The 17472-nt window shown below is 35.7% G+C and overlaps 1 protein-coding gene across 1 annotated transcript in view; it reads left to right on the forward strand.

Moving 5' to 3' along the window:
• The window catches only part of dcaf12 (DDB1 and CUL4 associated factor 12), a 146224-nt gene extending 138169 nt beyond the window's left edge, over positions 1–8055 (forward strand). The window contains exons 8-9 of the mRNA XM_039759044.1: positions 2975–3153; positions 4720–8055. Of these exons, the coding sequence (XP_039614978.1) occupies positions 2975–3153; positions 4720–4878 (338 nt within the window). The 3' untranslated portion in view covers positions 4879–8055. The remainder of the gene's footprint in view (positions 1–2974; positions 3154–4719) is intronic.
• Positions 8056–17472: the final 9417 nt, after the last annotated feature.

Raw genomic sequence — 17472 nt, forward strand, 5'->3', positions numbered from 1 at the left:
GTGCTTTGTTTCCGCAGTAGCTGTACTTATGAATATACTTGTATGCATCATTTGCTTCATAATGTTTTTCTGCCTTCTCAATTGTGAAATGGCGTTTTGTGCTCATCGCTGTTTGGAGTTCTTCCTTGTTCTCTACGTACTTACGTAGGAGGCGTGATGATGTCACACGAAACTCTGCCCCCCCACGGCCATCTCCAACTCAACTCCATTACATTATATGGAGAAAAATAGCTTCCAGTTATGACCCTTACGCGTAGAATTTCGAAATGAAACCTGCCCAACTTTTGTAAGTAAGCTGTAAGGAATAAGCCTGCCAAATTTCAGCCTTCTACCTACACGGGAAGTTGGAGAATTAGTGAAGAGTGAGTGAGATTTGCACAGAGACACAAGTGGTTGTAGAAAACAGGAATTTTATTCAAACATTGCAAACAAACATTTTTTTCTTTTTCAAAAGCTTAAACGTGCTCCATGACAAGTCAAAGATGACAGTTCCGTTAGGAGCAGAGAATGTCAGAGAGAGAGAGATAGATAAAAGCAAAACAATCAATTCCAAAACTGACAGGCGCTGCATAAGGCTTTTAAGTTAGCGGAGTATCGTGCAAGGCTAGTATTATGCATTATAGCGCAAGTGAGAAGGTATAAGGAGCAATGTGAGGGTAGTATGTGTTTCAGGAATTGGGGTTTTCCCAGGGGCGTCTGTATCTTCTTGAGGTGCGATCAGCCCTCCAACTCACAATATATATTGTGACAGATTAGGAGTCTTCTTGCACCCTTGTACCTTCAGGCCACACGTCAGACACCAGATAAAAGTCCAAATAATTATTTATTATAATAATTATGTGCACAAAGCACGCTCCTCTCCACAATACTCAATAACAATAATCAATAAACCAATCCTCCACTCCCACACGCTTAGCCACCCTGCCTCCCAACTCAGCTCCCCGTCTGTGAGCTCCCACAGTCCTTTTATATCCCCCGACCCGGAAGTGTTCCCAATCCAACAGTCCACAAGTACTTATTTCTTCCGGGTCAGGGTAAACAATGCTTTTTCTCACCCCGGAAGCCCGTCGCTCTTCCTATGCCGAACTTCCGGGTCATAGGGCACGAAGAACTCTTCGGTCCTCCCTTCAGCTCCCTTTCGTGGCCCCATGGCATCCAGCAGGGCGGTGCATAAAAACTCCATTGTCCATGATGCCCTGCTGGTCTTCTGGGGACCTCCATGCTGCAAGGAGGGCTCCACCTGGCGGCTTGGGGGTATTGGCCGGGATAAACAGCAGGCCATCCTCCACTATATATATATATATAAAAAGATGAGAGAGCCTGTAATTTTCATCATAGGTATACCTCAACTATGAGAGACAAAATGAGAAAAAAAAAATCCAGAAATCACAAATCACATTGTCTGATTTTTGAAGAATTTATTTGCAAATTATGGTGGAAAATAAGTATTTGGTCAATAACAAAAGTTCATCTCAATACTTTGTAATATAGCCTTTGTTGGCAATGGCAGAGGTCAAACGTTTTCTGTAAGTCTTCACAAGGTTTTCACACACTATTGCTGGTATTTTGGCCCATTCCTCCATGCTGATCTCCTCTAGAGCAGTGATGTTTTGGGGCTGTCGCTGGGCAACACAAACTTTCAACTCCCTCCAAGATTTTTTATGGGGTTGAGATCTGGAGACTCCAGGACACTCCAGGACCTTGAAATGCTTCTTACGAAGCCACTCCTTCGTTACCCGAATGGTGTGTTTGGGATCATTGTCATGCTGAAAGACCCAGCCACGTTTCATCTTCAATGCCCTTGCTGATGGAAGGAGGTTTTCACTCAAAATCTGACGATATATGGTATCATTCATCATTTCCTTTACATGGATCAGTTGTCCTGGTCCCTTTGCAGAAAAACAGCCCCAAAGCATGTTTCCACTCCCATGCTTTACAGTAGGTATGGTGTTCTTTGGATGCAACTCAGCATTCTTTTTTCTCCAAACACAACGAGTAGAGTTTTTACCAAAAAGTTCTATTTTGGTTTCATCTGACCATATGACATTCCACCAATCCTCTTCTGGATCATTCAAATGCTGTCTAGAAAACTTCAGATGGGCCTGCACATGTACTGGCTTAAGCAAGTGACACGTCTGGCACTGCAGGATTTGAGTCCTTGGCGGCGTAGTGTGTTACTGATGGTAGCCTTTGTTACTTTGGTCCCACCTCTCTGCAGGTCATTCACTAGGTCTCCCCGTGTGGCTCTGGGATTTTTGCTCACCGTTCTTGTGATGATTTTGACCCCACGGGGTGAGGTCTTGAGTGGAGCCCAAGATCAAGGGAATTATCAGTGGTCTTATATGTCTTCCATTTTCTAATAATTGCTCCCACAGTTGATTTCTTCACACCAAGCTGATTACCTATTTCAGATTCAGTCATCCCAGCCTGGTGCAGGTCTACAATTTTGTTTCTGGTGTCATTTGACAGCTCTTTGGTCTTGGTCATAGTGGAGTTTGGAGTGTGACTGTTTGAGGTTGTGGACAGATGTCTTTTATATTGATGAGTTCAAACAGGTGCCATTAATACAGGTAATGAGTGGAGGACAGAGGAGCCTCTAACAGAAGAAGTTACAGGTCTGTGAGAGCCAGAAATCTTGCTTGTTTGTAGGTCCACCATAATTTGCAAATGAATTCTTCAAAAATCAGACAATGTGAATTTCTGGATTTTTTTTTTTTTTTTCTCATTTTGTCTCTCATAGTTGAGGTATACCTATGATGAAAATTACAGGCCTCTCTCATCTTTTTAAGTGGGAGAACTTGCACAATTGGAGGCTGACTAAATACTTTTTTGCCTCACTGTATAAAGAGAGAGAGAGAAAGACGAAAAAATTATCATGGTAGAAAGTAATAATAAACTAAGTTATGTTCATCTACAAGGATTCTTTTTGTCTTGCTATTTTTCATTTGTTGCTAATGTTTCTGTTTTTGCATAGGTATTCGGTCAGTCAGTTTCTATGAGCACATTATCACTGTTGGCACAGGTCAAGGTTCATTGCTCTTTTATGACATCCGAGCACAGCGCTTCCTAGAAGACCCAGATGGTGTAGGTTGCAATCATAAGCGTTTGCCTGGGGAAGGAATCCTGAAGCTGACAACAGGCAGAGGTTGGTTGGTGAGTATTTCTGAACAGAATCCTTATGCAACAATGTAAAAATAATGTTGGACCATGGTTGTCAAATTTTTTTTCCTCTCTCACTGAGATAGAAGTCAACTGACCTCTCAAATCTCACCAGGATGATCCTGTTACTATGGTATCGTTTTATAAGATGCTGGCTGTCAGTCTGTCCACATGAAACAACTCAGCATTCCTGTGGACCAATTTTGTTGACATATGGCACTCTTATTCTTCAGAGAAATGTGTTTCAACAGTTCAGTTTTAGTTCAGATATCTCAAACAATCATGTTGTGCAAAGTTTAAAATTAGCAAACTCGTCCATCTTAAAATGGAGAAATGTTCTTTACGACTTCAACTAGGAATTAGTTTACCGTTTCAGTTTTACCTTGAAAGTTGTTGCATGAGCTTGTATATTTTGCATATTTTCCTCTTTTACTTCTCTGACAGATCCTTAGATTCCCATTACAAGTGAGTCAAACAGCTCACACCTGCTGCTTTTAGGTACGCTGACTATTAGAGTAAAATAAGGTCAGTTCTCAGGTAATAAATGCAAAGGGAATCAATTTTGTGAGCATGAATTGATTGAATAATTTTATCTGAAGATTATTTTTGTAAAGAACCAATGATGATGTCCTGTAATTAAATGGTACTGGAACTAATTAATAATATGGGAAAGGTACAGCTGCCCTAGCTGATATAAACTTAGAATGTGTTTAAAAAAAGACGGTGATGTTGGGAAATGGGAGGCTTCAGTGGCTTAATCCCCCTGTTCTCTGGCACCCAGCCCATGATCTTTCAGTCCCAGATATACACAGACAATTGCGGCAAGTCCCTGATCTTTTAATTTGGATGATTTTAACAAATTACTGTGTTTTAACTAATATTAATAGGTGGTGAACTCATTTCAGTTTATTTTAGCTTTTCATAAGGTAATATTGATATTGTTTTTTGCTAGTATTGGTCAAATTTGTATTGATTTTTTTTCTGTTTATCTAATTATTTGATACTACTGTATTTAGCATACTTTGAAAAATGTTATGTTTAAAAAAAAATGTAACTACACTAGCACACATCAATCAATGCCATTTTCAAATCACTTGAATTGTAATCTGTTGTTGAGCTCCCACTAGTCTTATTTGTGCTCCGTTTTTTACTCCATTGTAAAGAGCTCTTAAAAGTCACGTATTTGATTTAGTCTAATAACACAGGTATTCACATCTATGATCGCTATTACTTTTGAATATGGCCAATCGTTGCAAAACTATTTAATTATCAAAAATCTAATAACTGAATTTTGGATGAAGCAAATAAAAAATGTGAAATGCTCAACTTTTTGTTATCAGTTAACTTAGTTATCAAACACACCTGAAAGTTACGCTATGTGTACATTGTCTATTTTTTTGTAACACTTTGTCTTGAAAGCCTATTTTCAGTTTAATAGCTTTCATTTTTTACCTTGTTTTTTGTACATCTGTTTTATACCTGGGTGATAACAGTATTTTTCTGCCTCACATCTGCAGCAGACTTTGTTTGATTTCTCTGCCTTCGTTTCTTTCATTCCAGAATCATGATGAAACATGGAGGAGCTATTTCTCAGATATCAATTTCTTTCCTAATGCTGTATATACACACTGCTATGACGCCTCTGGGACCAAACTGTTTGTGGCAGGCGGGCCTCTTCCTTCTGGTCTTCATGGAAATTATGCAGGAATCTGGATCTAACATTCACCTGGGCATGCCAAAAGACATTTTCATTTATACTGCGCATTTGGAAATATTTTGACCCCTCACTGATTATATCCTAATTAAATTGTTTGTGTAATGATTTTATTTGAAATTTGATCTTATTTCTTTGAATTACAATTCAGGTTTTTCTAATTTGGCTTTTAGATTAACCACCTTTCTTCATCATCCCTTGCTGGTCTTCACAAATCTACTTTAAAGTATATTCTCCCTCTGCTTTTCATGTTTTATGTGTTTCTACATTTTTAGTTAGAATAATTGCTGGATTTTCCCCTCTACTTCAGCAGGAGGTAGGATATAATTTATTACCTCTTCTCAGACTTTCTGTGAAAGTTCGGAAAAGGTGTAATATGTGTTTTAATGTACTGTGTCTGTCTTTCTGTTCAAAAGTAGAACAATTGAAAGCGTATTCACCATAATTTGATAAGTTGCCTTCACTTTTTATATTAAAAAAAACGAACTGTCTTTTGGTCAAAACCACTTTTATATAGTTATGAATGTTTTTACAAAGCACATATTTGGAGACCATGCATCTACAGTACAGGGCAGTCTGAAAACTAGGTTGGATGTGATTTTTAATTTTTGAAAGTGTATTTTTGTTGTGTCTTTTTTTTCAAGCACAGAGTAATTCTGTTATAAACTGCATATCTGTGCAGAAGGAAAGACAACTTCTGGAAGTAATCATCAGTATAAAGTCTGAAATTAGTTATGAAAATGTTCACATATTGATGGTAGTGAATTAATCAAAACTGTTTTCTAGTATTAAGAGTTTGACAGAATATCTAAACCTGTTGAGCTGTGGGTAGACTGTTGCTTGTGGAATGAACTTTGTTTCACTTCCAAACATAAGACCGTTGACTTTAATGTTTGTTGAAGATCATAAGCTTGACGTGTTATAGTCTGAAGCTTACTTCATGTACGTAACTACTAATCATTTTCAGTTAATTTTGTACTTAATTTCCCATGATGATCAAAAACACAGCCTAATTTTTACCTTGCTTCCCTTTTTGACTGTACTAGAGGAGTGTGGTTAACTGTTAATTATTCCTTGGTTTACAGGAAAACACTCAAACACACACATAAATAAAATAAGTCTGGCCTTAACATAAGTCTCTTCCTCAGTACATTTGTTAAGTTGTAAATGGAGCTGTAGCACTGTCTGCAAAGAAATGCATTAAAATTTACAAAATTTCCTATGCTGAAGTTTGTTAAATATCGATGTGTTGGTAATTTGTTTTTTCTATGTACTGTAGCTTTTGAAATGTGGTTATAAATCACATACTAACCTTTTAAAATAAGACCGTATGATTGTAGTAATGAAAGAACTGGGAGTAAAAATCAGTTAATCTCTTTAATCAGCATATGTAATTACTACATAGAGATATTAATCATGTAAATCAAGTATGATTCTTGATATTTGCTGTTCCTACTTTATTAATTACATTGTGTTTGGTTTATTCTCTCCCATTTAATTTGCTTAATATTGAAATATAAGATGGCCATATGAATTATGCAGAAGAGAGCAGCTCATGTTGAAGAATTGATGGTGAAAGTGCCAGTGGTGTCAACAGAAATAAATGACCACAGTTATACAATCGCACCCCTCTGCTTGCATGCTCTGACCAATTAAAGCTGTATCCCAAATTACAATTTTGGAGAACGTGCAAAGAATGTTGACCGGTTTGAAGTAAATTCTAAAAAGTAGATTTATTATTTATGAATTATGTAGTAGGTGTTATACATCTCATAGTTCGCATCGTTCATATGCAACATGCCATATACCAGTATAATACTCATAATGATGCAGTTTTTCAGAGGGATATTTTTTTACACCATATTACTTTCTTCTGCACATCTGTGTTTTTGAGCTTGTCTTGAGCTTTGCATACTCAGACTTTTCAGCATGTTTTTCCAAATGAAAAAGTTTTAAAAAGACTTTTTTATCCTTAAAAAAAACTCCACATACTCGCCTAATTTTTTTATGCTAATTCTGTTAAAATTTGCTTCATATTCTGCCTTAGATGGTCATGTTTCACTTTTATTTCATATGCAACCGATAGACATTGTATGTTGTATGAACTTTTCGCAAACACTTGCTGTCTTCCACATGTTAGCTGTTCACCAGACATGCCATACTTTCTACGAAAGAACTTTACTGTCAGTTTTTTAGTTTGTACATGCCAGCGCAAGCATCTGTTACCCCTCTGACACCTTTAAACTAAGGTTATTAATGCCTATCAGTTCTTCCACCAGAGTCAATTTTATTAACATCCTCTCTGCAGCTTGAGTACCAATAGTTTCTTCTCCATAACTTTATTACACAGGTACCTCAGTATCTCAGGGCTAATGTATCAATACAATTAATTAATTATACCTATTAATAATAGTTTAAATCGCAATTTTGAACCTCATTAAATTAATTACTCAAAAATGTCTTAAGTTTTGATAATTTAATAATTCTTATTACAACCTGACCCAGTATTATTCCTTACTGTTTTTTTTCCTTAAATAGTAAATATGGCAACATGCCATGTTTCTGTCAAAATCAGAAATTGCATAATAGTCATAGTAATACTGTTAGTTTTATGATACATTTACACTACAATGTTTAATTATAATTAGTTTATTTATTGTCAGTATACATGCTGCATTAATCATCCATAGTTTCTGTAGAATGTGTTACACAAAATTGACATACATTTAAGAAAATCTATGGTTTCCTTTACTTTTTAAGACTTTCAACCATGGTGCCACCTATAATGCTACTTATGTTATTCAACTCAGTTCGATGCTGATGTTAATAAAAAAAAATGTTTTTCAAATTAAACCACACACTCTAGGTAGGATGCCAATGAATAAAATCCACAGGAATTAGTTTCACTTTTAAAGCTGTAATCGGATCCCTGTGGCCTGCCTGTATGCTCATTTTGCAAAGCTTCAAGTAACAAATATTACACCATTGACATTGTAATCAACTAACTAAAGGTATAAATATTGAAAAGAGGTTTTGAGTTAGGATATTTTTCAAAGTGTTTCAAATAGCTTTCAGTGCATCATTTTAGGCTGCTTTAGGTGATTTAAATGGAAATGCTTGTTGTAACCATTTCCATGTTCTTCCCATATTTTTAAATTTAAAATAAATGCATATATTATTTATATATAGATTTTAACATGATTATTTCTTATAACATTGTATTGAAACTCTCTACTCAAAACTGTTTTAATCATTAATGAAATTGGTTCAGTAAGTATTGGTTTATTTACTTGTATTTATATAAAGAGACACCCACATTTTTTTATTTTTCAATAAAATCATGGTATATGTGAGGTAAAAAACTTGTTTAACTTTTTTCCTATTTTAAAGTATGAGTTTCATCATGCTTAACCACAACATTTTGAAGTACCCTATTATGTATATTAAGGAAGTATCATCAGTGGCTTTATAATATTTTTTTGCATTTATTTAGGTTATATTTTCTATCAGAAGGAAAGATTTTGTATGGTTTAAATGACACAAGTAACTGTTAATTAAAAAAATTAAGATATCTCATAAAGGTAACGTAATAAAGTGGTACCTCGGTATAAGTCCTTAATCTGTTCAAGATCCTTAGACTTATACCAAATAGGACGTATACCAAACAAATTTTTCCCATTAGAAATAAAGGGAAAATAATTAATCTGTTCCCATGAAAAGAAATCCTATTGTTATTGGCATATTATACATTGATGAGGTTGTTTAAAATCATTTACACTGCTTAATACTAAAATACATAAATACAAAAGCAATTAGATGAAATAAATGAAAATTTAACCTAACTTTACCTTTTAATAACATCTTTGTTTTTCACAATCGTAGATGCCGTCGTTCTCAGCATACGGTATGTAGCAGCCAAAGTCCCAGCTACTCCTGCCACCTTCATACTTTTCAACAATCAATTGAAATTTACGCGAAAAAACACAAAATCACGTGAAAATTCACAGAGAGTTATAGTGCGGATAGTTAGCTGAATGCTAGCAACTGGCGTACTTTCTCTCATGGGCAGTCATGGCTTTGTCTCGAGAGAGGCAAACAAGGTAGCGTGCTGGTTATTCACTGAATGCTAGCAACTGCCGTACTGACGCTCGTGGGCAATCGTGGCTTTGTCTCGAGAGAGATAAACAAGGGTAACACGCGGTGTTCAAGCACATCAGTCGTATTCCAAACAGGACGTATACCAAGTTGGACTTATTCCAAAGCGGACGTATGCCAAGGTACCACTGTATTCTGAAGCTGAAAGTCTGAAGTACTGAAGTTCGGTGGTTTTCAAGTCAAAATTATCCGTTCACAATTATACTATACAGTATATATTAATTTGCCATATTAAATTGTATTCTACATTTGAGCTTATTTTATAAACTTGGAAAAACACCTAGCCTATTCTTGTATTATAAAATGGTCTTTGAAGGGCACAAGTCCAAATGTGAAACAGAAACTTTAAAATTTATTGATTGTGGCCACTTTAAAGTGGCAAAAGTTTCAGTTTAAGAAAACATGACTTATATGCTTCTTGAGGCATTCTTGTGACAACAAAAGTAAAATTGATACAATACATTTTTTCAAAATTTCTTTGTACTGTTTTTCTTGAGGTAAGGATATATTCCCCATTCTCTTGTCTGTTCAATACAGCCATTGTGGGTAAAGTTTTGGCCTTTTCCAATTCTCACCAATTGTCTGCTACCTTACTACATCTTTGGGATGCATATTTTTTCTGTGCTGTTCTCTATCATTAACAGTTATGTTTTGTTACAAATGATTCTCTCTAAAAAGTGTACTGAACATCTGATACAGCAACAGAGTTGTCAGTATGCTATGGAATCTTGTCAGTTTAGTATGCATCTACTGTCAAACTATTTTGACTATACTTTATTTTGAAATGTGCTAAAAGTGGTGACACATGCATGCTTGAGTTGTATTTTTTGTGCTTTGTTTCTTATATGTAGCACTTGCACATTTACTGAATCACATACTCTTTTCATAAACATTTTTCATAAACCTAATATATAGTCCAGTTCAATCTTCAATGCTCAGTGAATGTTCTTCTTCCACTCTTTGCTTCTTTTTTTCCTCCAGCGAGAAATGAATGCAGACTTTGAATTAATTACTCCAAATGTATGAAAATCATTGAAATGCAATTCCAGTTTTTATGTATTTATGCTCTTACCTAACTGAAACATGAAACATGGAACACATGGGATGGGCTTATTGTGACAGAGGGTACTTTTAGCCAATTAAATCTGTAATCTTTTTTTTTTTTGTGTGTGTGTGTGAGTTATGGCCTTTTTATTTCAAAGTAAACTAAGAAAAAAAATGCCTTGTCAAAATCTTTACACATTTGCAAACTATTTTCACTTTCTGCAGCTTATAGAACTTCCATTTCGTTAAAATAATTTCAAGATACAAAAAACGGTATTCTTCCTCTTTAATACAGCAATCCCAAATTAGCTCAGGTGCCACTAAACTAGGAACATGCAAGCAGTGAATAAAATGTTTTGAGCTTGACATTGTAGCTAAAATGAAACCACTTTTTTTTATTTTTCAGCATTATTCAGTGAACACAAATGCTAGTAATTGTAATGTTCACAAAGATTTTTGATGCCACTTGGCGAGACGGAGTATGGGACATAGGGAACCCTGTCTTCAGAATAAAGTATTTTATTGTTCATGCTCATCACATATGATCAATTTTACATTCCATTTCATCCAAACATGAATAGCTAGAGCAATTGCAAAAAACATTTGAGGTAATACAATCAGACCGGGATGCCTATGTTCCAGTAGTCCAAATTTTTATTACTTTCATGAAAGGTGGCTTCTGGATTTGTGAAGAGTAATCTTAATCCATGCACATACTGTGATTTGAAGCAGAACCCAATTATAAATAGTAGATTACATAGATAATCCCTTCTGAATCTGTCAGAAATGTATCTGCATCCAGAGATACAGTGGTGTGAAAAACTATTTGCCCCCTTCCTGATTTCTTATTCTTTTGCATGTTTGTCACACAAAATGTTTCTGATCATCAAACACATTTAACCATTAGTCAAATATAACACAAGTAAACACAAAATTCAGTTTTTAAATGATGGTTTTTATTATTTAGGGAGAAAAAAAAATCCAAACCTACATGGCCCTGTGTGAAAAAGTAATTGCCCCCTGAACCTAATAACTGGTTGGGCCACCCTTAGCAGCAATAACTGCAATCAAGCGTTTGCGATAACTTGCAATGAGTCTTTTACAGCGCTCTGGAGGAATTTTGGCCCACTCATCATTGCAGAATTGTTACAATTCAGCTTTGTTTGAGGGTTTTCTAGCATGAACCACCTTTTTAAGGTCATGCCATAGCATCTCGATTGGATTCAGGTCAGGACTTTGACTAGGCCACTCCAAAGTCTTCATTTTGTTTTTCTTCAGCCATTCAGAGGTGGATTTGCTGGTGTGTTTTGGGTCATTGTCCTGTTGCAGCACCCAAGATCGCTTCAGCTTGAGTTGACGAACAGATGGCCGGACATTCTCCTGGTTCCATCTATCACAGCAAGCCTTCCAGGTCCTGAAGCAGCAAAACAACCCCAGACCATCACACTACCACCACCATATTTTACTGTTGGTATGATGTTCTTTTTCTGAAATGCTGTGTTCCTTTTACGCCAGATGTAACGGGACATTTGCCTTCCAAAAAGTTCAACATTTGTCTCATCAGTCCACAAGGTATTTTCCCAAAAGTCTTGGCAATCATTGAGATGTTTCTTAGCAAAATTGAGATGAGCCCTAATGTTCTTTTGCTTAACAGTGGTTTGCGTCTTGGAAATCTGCCATGCAGGCCGTTTTGCCCAGTCTCTTTCTTATGGTGGAGTCGTGAACACTGACCTTAATTGAGGCAAGTGAGGCCTGCAGTTCTTTAGACGTTGTCCTGGGGTCTTTTGTGACCTCTCGGATGAGTCGTCTCTGCGCTCTTGGGGATAATTTTGGTCGGCCGGCCACTCCTGGGAAGGTTCACCACTGTTCCATGTTTTTGCCATTTGTGGATAATGGCTCTCACTGTGGTTCGCTGGAGTCCCAAAGCTTTAGAAATCGCTTTATAACCTTTACCAGACTGATAGATCTCAATTACTTCTGTTCTAATTTGTTCCTGAATTTCTTTGGATCTTGGCATGATGTCTAGCTTTTGAGGTGCTTTTGGTCTACTTCTCTGTGTCAGGCAGCTCATATTTAAGTGATTTCTTGATTGAAACAGGTGTGGCAGTAATCAGGCCTGGGGTGGCTACGGAAATTGAACTCAGGTGTGATACACCACAGTTAGGTTATTTTTTTAACAAGGGGGCAGTTACTTTTTCACACAGGGCCATGTAGGTTTGGATTTTTTCTCCTAAATAATAAAACCATCATTTAAAAACTGCATTTTGTGTTTACTTGTGTTATATTTGACTAATGGTTAAATGTGTTTGATGATCAGAAACATTTTGTGTGACAAACATGCAAAAGAATAAGAAATCAGGAAGGGGGCAAATAGTTTTTCATGCCACTGTAGAAAAATCTCTGTGGATTCAGTTACTTTAGGAGAGTATATACATTAAACAATCAAAAAACATTTCAAATGACAAATATTTGCATTTTCTATCTTTAGTGTCTATTTATTTATTTTTGGATAGTCTGAGATTGTTGTGTAGTATGTTGTTTTTGGCAGTGTTATGTTGTCTAATTTCCACACGCATTGATAACATTAATGGAGTTAATTTAGCAAAAAATCCAAATTTTACTAAATACTGTTCTGAGGTTTAAGATTCTTTGCAAATTGTATCCAATTTGTGGCATTTGTTTTTATTAAAAACTTATTTTAGTTACACCTTCTTTTCACTTTGATGTATAGAAGGATTGCTAATGTTTACTGGATTCTTTAGAGATGCAAGTTTTTTTCTTTGTTTCATGATTTACAACTACATTGTTAATATCTACTATTGAGTTCCAGACTTCCTTTTTGTGCATTCACAATACTAAAGTGTTACTGGCCTTTTCTCCATATTCATAGACATGATTGTGTGACTTAAGAATGAGTTGCTCTGTTTCTCTAGTAAAAAAAAAAAAACTTTAGAAAGCACATCATTCAGCAATCTTGTATATTCTTGACTAACAAAATAATTTTAGAGAACAACTGTAATATCTTTCCAGTCTTTAATTTTTTTCTGAAGCAAGTGAAATTATTTGCCTCATTAGAAATACCTTCAGTGTCTCCCAAAATATTCCTGCAGATATGTCTAGAGATCTGTCTCTCTTTAATAACAGATTGATATATAAGGAAATTGATCTAGCAAATTCTTATCCACTAGCAATAATGAAGTAAGTCTCCATAGGTGCATTGTTGAAAAAGATAATTGTATGGCATATAGAGAGGGAGTGTAGTATGCTGTTACAAATAAAACAAAATTTGGTCCATGAACACCTGTGATAGACTTGAAAGAAAAAAATATTGTCTCATGTAATGGAATAATCGTTTCCATCAGTCAGAGATGTGTTATGATCCTTTAAATAGTGTGAGATAACCACTCCAAGTGGTTGTGGTTACAGTAGGTAATGGTCTACTTGCCACAGTGTTCATTATACAGTTGAAATCTTCAGTCATTATGACCTTGCGAGATATTGTATTTGTAGTAAAACCAAGTGTTTTCTTATTTATTCTTTTATTGACAGAATTTGGCATATTTGCAGTATAAAAATTCAGTATCAGATTAAGCACATACAAATTTCCATCTACCATACTCTACCACCCTTTATTTTCCAATTCTCTGTAGGTGGCTATGGATTTAGTTGGGTTATGAATTAAAATTTCTACTTCTTTGTTTGTACTGGCTGGTAGTTGAAATGAAACATTTGGCTAACCCAGTCTTCTTTCAGTTATGCTTGTTTTACTGGGGCAGCTGTTCAATTAAAAATCTTAATCAAAATAAACAGCATATTAGTTGAAATTGTATTTATTTCTGTCATGCATTATGTTTTTCTAAAAGCTGAGATAATTCTATGATTAATTTCTTGCCCAGAATAGCTTTAAGAGCCACTTGTATTCTACATTATTCCAGTTAGTTTACTGAAAACTTAACAATTGAATAAACAGTGAAACATTAATTGGTCCACAGCTCAATTTTCTTTTTTCTTTGAGCTACATTACAATGCAAATTAGTCTAGCAGCCAATAACGCTGTTTTTAAAAATGATATGAAAATGAAAAAAACAGACTTGATATGATTTTCATATTATTAGATTAAGCCAATCATTTAAGCAGACCAATTTATTTACACCTCATCCCCAGGTTTAAAATGATTTCTACTTCAAGAGGAACAGCTAAGTATCTCAGGGTCTCATTCATGAATAAGGTAAGGAGGAAGAGGAACATTGAGAAGCAGTGTTATGAAGTTTTCTGTGTCCCATGGAATTTAGCATCCCTTCTGATTTGGCGCAGGCGCACTGAGGAGTTATTGTCACAGATTTTCTCATGTTTGTGCATCTCTGTACGTTGTTTCTCTTTTGATTGAACGTATGCTGCATGTAAAATGCCATCCTGTCTGTCAGTAAACATGCTCGCGAAGCATGAAATATTAGTTCGACGACAAAGCCTAGTCGTGCAATTACCCCCAACACCCTACCCTGTTTTTTTATCCCCTGGAACAACTACCTGCCTAAATATTTAAGATAAATTGATCACTTATAGCGTGAAGGTGGATTACTAACGATTTGTCTTTTAAATGTATTTGTGCAGAAGTATTGGGTGTTGAGTAATGATTTATTATTGTTATTATTATTATTTTCCTAAATCTTTTTTTCCATTTTGATTTGATGATGAACTCCTGTTGAAGAATTTATTACATTCAGTGCGCATGCCAAAGTGACTCAAAATACAAATAACAAGTGACATTTTTTGATACCATTTTAACAAAGTTTACCGTCTTCCATTATATCACAGAGCACCCAGGTAAAACGACAATAACGTGTAATACACTTGCGACCTTAGAGCACAGACTTCAACACATCGTTGTGTGTGTGGAATCAGCTGGCAGGTGGCTGTGCATGCATGTTTGCTGACAAGACAGGCTAGCATTCTGCATTGAGCAAGTGTTAAAAGGGAAATAGCAAGCAGAGATGCGCAAACACAAGGACATCTGTGACAAGCACACCTTAGTGCGCCTACGCCAGTTCAGTCAGTTATGGTTGAGACAGCTAATCCAAAAGGCAAATCTCCAGATTTAGCGATCAATTTGCATTCCCGGGCTTTTGATTGACCATCGTCGTCCTGAAATGGGAGTGCAACACACCCCTTTCCAGAAACCTCATGACCCCCGCATGCTCTCCCAATTTAACTACTAACTTCATAGGAAGAGTCACCAGAGACATATAAGCTAGGGGTAAGTCTAGTTGTGAAACAAATCTTAAATTTCTCCAGTCCAAATAAATTAGCTTGAGTTTTTTTTTTTCCTGGAACAGTAATATGATGATGCATCAGTAGTCCACAGTCTAGGTTTTGAGCGTACACAGATCTTGGACTTGTTAAACTGTTTGATCCATAAGTAAATCCTATGATGTCTGCCATCTCTTGCAGCATTATTGTTTTCAATTATTATTTGCTCCATGGGGCAACATTTTCATTTTTTTATTACTTCACCTGTCTGATTATTATTTTTTTTTAATAATACCTATTCTCTCAAATAATGTTACATATCTTTTACATTCTTTCCCACCTTAGAGTGTAATGCGATTCACCAAGAATTTGCAGCATTTTCCATAAAGAAGGGGACCTCCCTTTCTACAAATCTCTTAAAACTTTATGCAAGTTTAAAAAATCTCTACCAAGAAACATACTCCAGAAAAAATGGTGCCCATGCAATTAATTTTTTCCAGTACACAATACTCAAAAATAATATTGTTAGAAATGGCTACTTAAAGCTAAAGCAATATTGCTTTTTTATTCTTTATACCGCTACCTTTCATTAAAACGACTTCATGAGTTTATTTACAATAAGTAAGTTGTAATCTTTGGTAAATTAGCCACATCATTTTTTTTTCCAGCATCATTGTAAGTTTATTGCAATACAACCATTACCCATAAAATATATTATACAGCTAAATGTCTGAGGACACTCCACCAAATTATTGAGTTCAGAAGATTCATTGTTAATAGGTGTGTCAAATCAAACACATAACTATGCAATGTTTGACAAACATTGACAGCAGAATGGGTCTTACTGAAGAGTTCACTGACTTTAAATGTGGCACTATCAGAGGATGCCACCTTTGCCACATGTCAGTATGTGAAATTTCTGCTCTGCTAGATCCGCCCTGGTGAGCAGGAAGTTCTATTATTGTGAATTGTATGCATCTATGACTAACAAAACCTCAGCCACAAAGTAATAAATTCACGTGCAATCTAAGGACCACAGTAGACACAACCTAGTCGAGAGCACTACAATAATTACTAAGTATGACCATGTCCAGTATGGTTCTGTGCTGGGAATAACACTATGGAAATGCCTGTTTATAGTATGTTGTTATTCAACAACACCAAAATAGAAACTAACAGTGAGCAGGCCACAAAATAAATAAAATCCAGACCAGACTTCACTAGGTCAGTGTCTAAGAAACAGTTTGCAACCTCAACAGCCTAGCCCCAACCTAAATGGGGGGCTCAAGCTCAAAATATTGCTTTTAAAGTGCAGTAATTTCAAAATACTCAAATATGTCTTTGAGAGAAAATGATAACTTCTGACCTTTCAAATAAAAAAATGTTTTTTTAGTTTTCAGTAATTTATTACATAAAAATGGATCAACAAACAGGCAAGCCAGAGAAAAAGCCATCGCATAAATGATCATTTAAATACAAAACCTGAAGCAAACAAATCCAGTCCATAATCAAAATGCAGAATTTCTGAAATCTAAACAATGCTTACAAATCGTTATCCTTACTCCATAATGCTTACTGATTCCCTGAAGGATTTTAGCCCTCAGTCCAAGGGTGGTCCTTCAATAATGACATTTTGGAGGAGCAGCCTCCTGTGGTCACACCCTCAGAATGCAAGACATATAACTACGAAACATATATACAAAATACATTAATGCCACATAATATTTAAACAAAAAATATACAAAAATTGCAAAATAACAAAAGCACATGCAAAATAATAATAAAAAATTGCTTAAAAAGTGAAAATGTTATTAAGTCAGACCCTAGATGAAACCTAACATTGTGCCACTTCACGGCCACATCAGTGACAAAATAACCATAACATCACAAAGCAGTTGTGACACAAATACTAATTTTATATTTAGCTTGCATTAAAGAATTTTTCAGCATACAAATCCACTGTCTTGTTCTGTCAGGAGACCCAAGATAAATGTCAAGTGTGTGCTGTCTGAGCTCTTGTTTTTATGTTCTCCAGATGCTGCAAGAAGTGTTAAGATGTCAGTCAGTCAAAGTCCAACCAGCTATATCCTAACACAGGGTAACGGGGGTCAGCTGGAGCCAATCCCAGCCAGTACAGGGTGCAAGGCAGGAAT

Source organism: Polypterus senegalus, chromosome 7 (assembly GCF_016835505.1).
Source record: "Polypterus senegalus isolate Bchr_013 chromosome 7, ASM1683550v1, whole genome shotgun sequence".
Classification (NCBI taxonomy): Eukaryota; Metazoa; Chordata; class Cladistia; order Polypteriformes; family Polypteridae; genus Polypterus; species Polypterus senegalus.